At 31.5% G+C, this 10188-nt stretch overlaps 1 protein-coding gene across 1 annotated transcript; it reads left to right on the plus strand.

Annotated features, from left to right (window-relative positions):
• Positions 1 to 1359: 1359 nt before the first annotated feature.
• LOC113555481 (lipase 3-like) lies at positions 1360 to 8089 on the plus strand. Its single transcript, XM_026959807.1, has 8 exons — positions 1360 to 1802; positions 3723 to 3921; positions 4048 to 4162; positions 4355 to 4598; positions 5784 to 5954; positions 6062 to 6146; positions 6235 to 6377; positions 6590 to 8089. The coding sequence occupies exons 1-8, from the start codon at positions 1776 to 1778 to the stop codon at positions 7352 to 7354; spliced, it is 1749 nt and encodes a 582-aa protein (XP_026815608.1). The 5' UTR covers positions 1360 to 1775; the 3' UTR covers positions 7355 to 8089.
• Positions 8090 to 10188: the final 2099 nt, after the last annotated feature.

Consider the following 10188-nt stretch of genomic DNA (forward strand, 5'->3'; position numbering starts at 1 on the left):
AACTTTTTCGTTCATTGGTGGAATTTATAATTCCATATTTGTAATATTATTCTCAATATCAACTTTTTAACATTTTAATTGCATAGACAAAGTATAGTATTAAATTTAAGTATCTAGCTATAAGATATTATAGATAAAAAAGTTGATTTAAAATATATTACCTACACCTAACGTTTGGATCGTGGATTGGTGACATTTTTCTAAAAAGATGGCTATTAAATAAAAAATAAAATTATATTAATTATGACATAATATGCGATAATTTTAAAAAAAATCTTTTATTTTAATTTGTTTTTGTAAACATTTAATGATTTAAAAACAAACGCTTTGCGTTTTACGCAATCGAACTATGATCCGGACAATCGCTTTGAATTAAAATAATGAAAACCTAACATTTTTCTTGAGGGTTTGCCCCTACGTACCGTTAAACAAAACATTAGGTATAGATGTCTAATTAGATATATTTATATATATATATAGTTGGTACTCGGATAGTTTTTATTGTTATACTGTTGTTCGTCGGATTTACACTTTCACCGTGAATATAATGACGATTTGAATCTCTTTTAAATGAGTTTGAAAGTGTTTTTTCTCGCAAAATCAGTTTTCGATCGCCGTTTTAGAAACCGCGGACGTTGCAGATAGTTTCCCGTAACAACATCGCACCGTTGTCGCCACAACACGACATCTGCAGCCATCGGATCATTATTTATATTTCAAATCAATAATAATAATAATAATAATGTACCCGATAAAGTATAATATAATGTAACGATGATGACGAATCGCATTGCACGGCGTGCCGACGAATTCGATGGGCACTGGCCAGCATCGTATTATACACATATCGTTGGAACGGAACACAATTAGGTCCAGACGCGCGTGACTCATATCGTACGCGGCGGTCGTGTGCAATCGTAGTGGGTACATCGTCCGTGTACTGCTGTACACGTCGAACTATCATACCAACACGGTCAAACGATTTCCGGCTGCTCGTAAAATATAACAATATATTAAATGTGTACTCGACTATAGCAGTTAATAATGGTAACGATAATAATATGTATTATCGTGGTAACGTCTCGCGCGCACTAATCAACGACACCGCGTCTTCGTACACCTAAATATGATCTCTGCGGTAGTGCAACGGCAATCGCATTGGCATTGTACGGGAAACACGTGGTCGATAATAATAATAATAATTATTATAATTAATATTGATATTATGCATTACACCCGCACGCGGTCTAATCACCGTAGTACCACTAGGTAGGTAGCTAGGTAGGTAGGTAGGTCGGGATCGTTCCGCGCGACTGTGGCGCTACCTGCACCGCGAAATGCGGTCGCAAATCGCAGAACAACAACAACAACAATAAGAGTAATAATAACGAGTGCGACGACTATCCGTCGCCAAATCTCGTGTGACGCGTACCTGCTGCTTAAACGTACATTGCCGTTATTCGTTATTTGTTATACACCGCGAGTTTTGAACGAGTTGTCATCATCATCGAGCCGAGCGCGGACGAATTATTATTGTTTTTATTATTACGCACGTATTAAATGTGTTATACAAATAATATTAAGCGTCAGTGTACATCGCGACTGGGACCGCCGTGGTCGTATACGCGCGCGTGGTGTTCTCGCGCTCGCTAACACGCCTGTCGTCGGATCGCTGATCGCCGTCCGTTTTTTGGCAGACGCGCCCACGTCCGATGAGCGGTATCATGTGTGCACGAACTTGATTCCGATCGATTGCGATTTTTCCGTTTTCAAGTATGTCCGAAAATGTCAGCTCGTCAACCGTGAGTACCAACCACACTATACCAACTATTATTATACTATATTGTTACACGCGTAGTATTCTCGTTCGAAAATCACTGTTAATATATTATGCTCGCTGCACGCGACGAAAAGTTCAAGTACATTGTGTGTGTGTATATATATACATACATACTGACGCTGTGGATGACGAAACCGTTGACATTAACACGTTTATATATATATATATACCCGTCGCGATTCTTATATAACTCGAAATGAAAAAAAAACTAAATCACGCCACTTTCGATTTCGTATCACAATTATTAACATAATATTATACATCAAATTGTATAACTGCAATCATCGCAATACACAGATAATATTATTATATTATAATTACAATAAAAACGTTATTGTGGTCCACAATGTCAATTGATTGCATAATGCATCGACCAAAAATAGTCTCCTATATACATTGTTAATGTTTTATTGTTTATTATGCCAAAAAACACTTATGTACACACTGACTTTAAAAAACTGCGTAATGACTAGTGACTAACGCTACGTCGAATTCGAATTCAGAGTTTAATAACATAATATATCAATATTAGTATATTAGAATAAATTACAGTTTACTTATCACGGTGTTGAAGAAAATTACATTTTTTACTGTAGGTACTCAATCAATGTAGCATATCGGATAATCGAATTCGTAATAATTTTTTTAAGAATTCCGGGTACTGTTGTCAGCTGAAGTTCAACATTCTAACGATATTTTATTATTATATATTTATATAAGCAGGATTAACCTAACCAGTAAAATCTAGACTTGATATCTAATCGCGTTTAAAGCGGTTAAAGATAAATATTTTAAAAATATTACGTATTGCTAAGAAACTGCAATGATTTCATCGAGAAACGAATGTATAAATTAAACTATAATTTGATTATTTCATATCTATTCATTATTGGGTTCATTATCGTACATCGTACACGTACACGATTTAATAGAACAATACAACATATCGTAAAATAATTATTTTAATAGTTTTAATAGATATGTAAACGTGTAACATAAATAAATAAAAACCGAGGTGATACGTTAACTCAGATAAAATAAATTATGTTCTACAAACAAATAGTATAATTGCATCATCAATTTAAATATTTTCATAAATTTAGTAAAATTTACTTAAACTAGTCAATGCGCAATATGTTTTCAATTTAACTAAAACAATAATTTACAAACTAATTACCTATTATTAGAAAATTATTAAATAAATTCTCAAACCATTTTTAATATGCAAATTTAAAACTTTCGATATGTTTTTAAGTAACATTATAATAGTATTGAATCAAATATTTTAATTTAATTTTTTTATTAACTTTAAATTTTATAAAAATAAAAACTGAAATAGAATCGAATATATTAGAAGAAATTTTATAGTGATAAAAATATTATACGGAGAGTGGGGATACTTGCTATATATAAATATAAAGAAGAAGATTATATTGTGCACTCAATGCTCAATCGACCATACATTCCAAAAACTGCTAGCTTTCATATTCATTATACTTCGACAGTAAGAAATCGGTTGTCGTACTCTAAATAATTGTTGATAGTCATAAATTCGTTTTCAATTTCAATTTTTAAGTTTTATTTATTGTGCAGGTAACGCGCTAAATGAAAGATTAAATCATGATTTACGAGACTTGAAATAATTAATAAATTATAATTATTTTACTGTATTTTTACAATATGAAAAAAAGTAATAAAAACCTGATAATTACGTCTTGTAGTGCTTTAAGATGGTTATTTTTGAGAGAATTTCACGTGTTTATGTTTTACATATAGTATACCAATATTTGAACGGTTTAAGCCCATTTATATAAAGTCCCGTATTAACTTCTACTACATTTGTATGCCTACTAATTTTAAGATTTTTTTAAATTCCCGTTAGGTTGAAATTATCAAAAAAAATGGTTACGCTGTTGAAGTGCACGATGTCGTCACGGACGACGGTTACATCCTGGAGTTGCATCGCATCCCGAGAAACAAGAGCGGGCAAGATCCCACCAGAAACCATCCGGTGTTCTTGCACCACGGCATTTTGGGGAGCTCGGCTGATTGGGTGCTCGGCGGGGCCGATATATCGTTACGTGAGTGAATCGTCGATTCGATAAGAGTTCCTCTGATCGAAATGTATATTTTTGCGTTTTTATTATTATTATTAAGCGTATGTACACTTATACTTATATAAATAAATTTGCATTATAAATATATAGCGATGCAACTATCCGACGCCGGGTACGATGTGTGGATGGCCAACTGCCGGGGTAACACTTATAGCAGAAAGCACTTGTCGATGACTTTTAAGCAAAAAGATTTTTGGAATTTTAGGTAAAACTATACTTATATAATTTGTATTGTTGTTCGTCGTGAATATCGAGACTTTGTGCGTGTACAGTTTACACGTCACACGGTCGACAGATCATGCTTTTGAACGTGTATTCATGTTGACAACAATAATTTATTTAACCAATATAATTACCAACCTGTATAATATAATATACTGTAATGACGGTTGTAAAGCTTACACGAAGTCGGGACGTTCGATTTGCCAGCTTCGTTCGACTATATTCTAATGAAGACCAACGCCACGCAACTTCATTATATAGGTTATTCGATGGGCACGTCTGTGTTTTTCATTATGGCTTCCGAAAGACACGAATACCATCAAAAGATTAGGTCACAAATCAGTCTCGCACCGGTCGCCTACCTGTTCAACACAAGATCGTCCGTGAGACATATCGCTCCGTACGCGAAGAAGATGAATGTAAGTTAATGTTCATTAATAATAATTAATAAGTAATAACTTAAAATGTATGATAATAAATAATATTATATTTTAATTCTCTTTATCATTCGTATTGTTTGTACGTAAAATCGTTAATATTTATAAACAAGAACAACATTATTATTATTTTTTTTTTTGTTTATTCGATTGAGGCTTCAATTACAAAGATTATTAGTCTAGAATATTACTAAGAGTATTTACATATTACAAAATTAAAAACATTAATAATATTTTTGTACAATATTAAAAAAGAGAACGAAAAAAAAAAATCAAAAACGTAAGATATATACAGGAATAACATTATTATTGCATAAAAACTTTGCGTTGTTGCCAAACAAATATTTTATATATTTTTATATTTTTTATATATGTAATGTTGTTATTTTAACTGTTATACACAGTTATATTTGAAATATTTTATTATCTTCAGAAAACTAAAATATTTCAAGGTTGGGATGATGTAGTAAAAAATTTACACTGAATTAAATCACATCTTAATGTTGTATGTAGGTAGTTTAATATTTAATTTTAAGTTTAAATTCATATACCTATTAATTATAAAATTAAAATGCCTAAAAACAATGGTCTATACTAGGGGTCGATAACCTTTTGAGACAGAAGAGCCAAAAGTTACAGTTTACACAATTTCCCAATTTTTAAAGAACCACAAGAAATATTTGTTTAATATTTTAGTATTTGTTTATACACTAGTAAAATTGATTTTCGATTTAAAATAAACGAATTTATACACGAAATAATATATATTCATGTAAAAATACATACAAATATTTTTAACACAAAACATACTTAAATCATTCAAGTACCTATTTTAGCAAAAATAATAAATAGTATCTACAGTTATTGAATAATAGATTGGTTACATCAATGGGAGCATTAGCTTTGAATGCATTTGAAAAATTTGGTACACACTTTTAATTTTAGTTGATAACAATGGCCTGTGCAGTTATTTCATATTTTTAAAAGCAACAAAAATATAATGTAAAATAATATATATTTTTTTTGATACCTAATATTTTTGGGTATGAAACTATGAACTATAGATCTAGGAGCCGCAACTTAAGATCGAAAGAGCCGTAGGTTGCTGACCTATATCAAACTATATCTTACTAATCTATTATTTAAATTTTATTGTTTTCTCTCTAGACTATGTATCAATGGGTTTCCAATGGAATGTTTTTGCCTCAATCAAAAGTGCAATCGTTTTTGGTAACTAACGCATATGGAGAAAAAATCACACGGACTATGTTTTGTCAAAAATGCATATCTTATGCTGTATCTTCCGTGTGTGGTAGTGAAACATATATTTTCGACGATGTAATAATTATATTTTATGATTTCGTTATTGATATTACAAGAGAAAAAGCTATGATTAAAATGATTATTGATTTTTTTTTTTTTGTTTGTTGTCATATGTTATATAGAAATTAATACCACTCGTCATTGAACACTTTCCGGCAGGAACGTCGGCCAAGCTTACCACGCATTTTTCACAGCTAATATTGAAAGGTGATAAATCATAAATATAATCTATGTAATATTATTATGTTTTATAACATTTTTATTTTATTTTCGCGCTTTGAAATTCACTGTGCAGACTGTTTTAGTCAATACGATTACGGCCCAATTATGAATTTACAGCATTATAATTCTACTGAACCTCCAACGTACAACTTGAGATCTATACATGTGCCCATTACGTTGATATACGGAAAAAACGATGTATTGACCGACTTAGAGGTGAGAATTTTTGGAAAATCCTTGTAAAATTGTTAACTGCTATTATATCTTTTAAGCATAGAAAACATTATAAAATACTTGCATGCTTAGTACATATAGCTGTATGAAACAGTATTCATTTTTTTCATTATGTTTATTACGTATAACGTACCTATTAAATGTACTTTTTTTCTTCGATGACTATAATATTATCGTGTTATTTTTTCTTGCAGGATATAATGAGACTGAAATCACAACTTCCAAAACTGATGGACTTCGTTCCGATCGACAGTCCGCGTTGCAATCATGTAGATTTTTTGTGGAGCCTAGACGTGACCAAACAAGTAAACGCTAAGGTTACGGAAATACTACAGAAGACCGACCACACGGATTGGAAGTATACGGGTCCTCCCGCGGGCACTTGTGCAGATGTCTATGGAACCGGCGACAACGACGGTCCAGTGACTAAAGAACAACAACCGAACTCGACGAACGACCAACACGATTTAGCGAATTTTGTACTGGTACCGGGTTACTTGTCGAGTGTAACTCCGGTGAAACAGGACGGCGACGACGACAATTCGACGGAGCTCATACGAGAACAGAAACTGCTGCAAAAAGTGCAGTTGTTCGGCAACTTGATCATGTTGTTGAAGTCTACCGAAACGAAGTACCACCGACTCCGGGACGGTTTGACCAGGGAGTTCTCGGAATGGACTCGCAGCGCTCGAAACGTGACCGGAACTCATCGCGTGGTAGGAAATAACTCTACTGTTGTCACTGGACCGGAAGACACAGTCGGCTGTGCGGTCGCGGCAAAAACCGAACAATCCGTCATGACGTCGCAGTGCACCGGTAAAGTCGGCGACTTCGGTGATTACAATAATGGTGGTCTGAACCATAATATAGACGATCGCACGGCGACGGGACGCGCACTTTACACCACATTCAACAATCTCGGAAGAGCGATCAGGTTCCTGAAGTTCCGCCATAAATAGACTGGTATATCGCAAGACACCCTAGTATAATATCCCTCATACCTATTACAATTTGTTTGGTTTTTTTTTAAGATTTGTATTTACCTATATTGTAAAATCTGCACCTATATATATATACTATACGCGTAAATGCGTTTTATAAATGTTTATTTATATTATTATGTAGATGTGCTGCACGCGCCTGGTAGGCCTTAACATTATTTGTTTATTATGACCAGTGCTTTTATATATGCATATACTGTATATATAATCGGACTATGCCTGCGACCGCGCTCGTTTAAGCGTCACCGGAAGTCCGACATAGCGTGTAATATATTGTATTGGTTTGTGTACTCCGTAAAAAGATAATTGTTTAATAATGAAATTGTTTTGTATTTAATATTATTTTTAACGCATACAAATATTAATGAAAACGTCGTCATATTGAATATTGATATCCATTTGGCACATATTCGTGATAGATATGTATTAATTTAATATCGAAAAGTAATGGCATATCAAATAAAAACGTCGTATCAATATTTATTTTGCTATACTCTTGTAAATTAAACATCTTCTTTGTTATAAAATACGTTTTTATACATTAATCAATATCAAGTCTCTAAACGAATAACCTTTAAGAATTTTGTTTGATATTTATTTGTCCATGAGTATCTATATAAGCGTGTTAATAGTTTAGGAACAATTGTATACGTTTTGGTAATCAATAAAAGATAATATATTCTAATCACATAATGGATTTGTTTAACAATCAATACGCGTTTGTTTTTACTCGCTAGCATGATATGTTTTTTTGTACTTAGCAGTAATTATTTCCTCATTGGTAATTGGTATAACTGTCTTATACAACTATGATGGTGTTGTGAGCTTGACATCTAACTCTACTCCCAATTGTCCTTTCCGTTCTCTTTCCCAAGACCACGGTTTTATGTTTAACATAATACATTTGTTAAAATTTAAAATAGCATGTATAATGTGTATTATATGATTATATTAAACAATATTATTAATATTAATAATATTATGCACAGTGTCTAAGTTAAAAATTATGTTTTATTTTTTTTTTTCTGAAATTGTACTTGATGTACTTACCATTAGTTATATTGATTACTGATAAGTATCGAGATGTTTAGAAAATGCATTATAATTTTTTAAAAATAATCTTTTAGGTGAAAATGCGCTGTCCTACTGAGTTTTTCACTTCCAAATTGACCTAACATTTAAGCAACTTCATGTTTTAATATGCTTGAAAACTATTAAAGTGTTACAAAAAGAACAGTAGATATTGACTACACAATTTAGGCAATAAGTGACCAACTACAGTCTAAATCTATATTGAACATATTTTAAGACCATCATAGCGTAACCTATACATCTATATTGACTGTAGTAATATAGATATACATTTACAATAATACACCTACTATTTTTTTCACAAATGTATAGCTATTGGTTAAGATACCTATACTAATCATTTTAATCTATCCTAGTTCATTGTGTGATACTATTCAAATTTTAATAGAAATGAGAATTGTTAAAATTGTGAATTTCAATAATTTTTATTTTACACAAACAAATTATAAAGTAGTGTAGTCTTTTCCTACTTAACCATTGAAACATAATGTATAATAATAATACTATAGTTGTAATAATCGAATAACGTTAAATGTTTAAATATTGCTAAAATAGATATTGAGATTGCTATCAGTAATAATAACCTACCAGTTACGATTTATAAAATATTGTATGTATTCACTAGTCACTGTTCAAACAGTTAATAACAGTAATAATTATAATTTAATGTAAATTTATTATTGAAATTGGTGATAGTCTTATTTTTCAACACACATGCAACATGGGAATTTTTTATAGACATGTTTCATTCTTAACACCAATTGATCTAGTGTTTATATGGAATTATTGAAGAATTCAAAATTATGAAATCAAAAACGCGGGAAGTCGATTTCTCAAGTAGACTTAACAAACAATATAAATCTGGTTTTGAGCTATTATTATCGTTTCTAATCGTTACGCTAAATTATTCTGTTGATTCTGTTGTGCGTGTATTAGACAAAACCTGAAACTACTACAGCTTCCAAGGATTTGAAACTTTATAAAAAAAAAGTATGTATATTTCAGGTTTTATAGCTGTAGACTAGAGGTTCCCAAACTTTTTTTCCCCGTAGACCATGTGCCAATTTTTTCAATTTTCGTAGACGCCAAAATTAAATTTTTACAAATTTATCTATGCGTTCTTATAGCTTACACAGAGCGACTCACTTGAATAGGGTTTTTCTATGGAAAGCAATTTTTTTTAAATAAAAAACGTGTAAAGTTTGTTTTTATTCATAACTTTATTTCTTTGATAATGATATTTATTTAATTTTTTTTAATAACTAAAACAACAGGAAATGCAAATTAAATTATGATACACACATTTTTGACTTTATAACTCTCGTGGACCCCTATTTACACCTCATGCATCCCCAATTTTTATTTCGTTGACATGGACCCCTTGCATATCAGAATCGACCCCAGGGGGTTGATATAGACCACTTTGGGAACCTTTGAGTCAGTGTAGACTGTTTATGAATTTTATGAATCGATTTGTTTCCAAGGCACCCGATAATTTGTGTTTATATTTATGTAATGTTATATATTTATAGTTTATATATACACAATTTAAATTTTTGAAGATCAATTACCCGTTTGAAATAGTTAGCGAATTATTTACATAGGTACATAGTTGTACACGTTATAATTGAGTGTCGTATTGGCATACATTATCATTACTGTGATTGTGTATATTCGAAAAAATAACTCGTAGGATATCA

The sequence above is a fragment of the Rhopalosiphum maidis genome, chromosome 4 (assembly GCF_003676215.2).
Source record: "Rhopalosiphum maidis isolate BTI-1 chromosome 4, ASM367621v3, whole genome shotgun sequence".
NCBI lineage: Eukaryota > Metazoa > Arthropoda > Insecta > Hemiptera > Aphididae > Rhopalosiphum > Rhopalosiphum maidis.

What these genes read in the sequence shown, in the direction of transcription:
- LOC113555481 (XM_026959807.1), top strand. Translation starts at nt 1,776, where the DNA reads ATGTCCGAAAATGTCAGCTCGTCAACC. An exon ending in CGGGGCCGATATATCGTTAC is followed by an intron (nt 3,922 to 4,047) that starts GTGAGTGAATCG and finishes ATAAATATATAG; the next exon opens with CGATGCAACTATCCGACGCC. An exon ending in TTCACAGCTAATATTGAAAG is followed by an intron (nt 6,147 to 6,234) that starts GTGATAAATCAT and finishes TTCACTGTGCAG; the next exon opens with ACTGTTTTAGTCAATACGAT.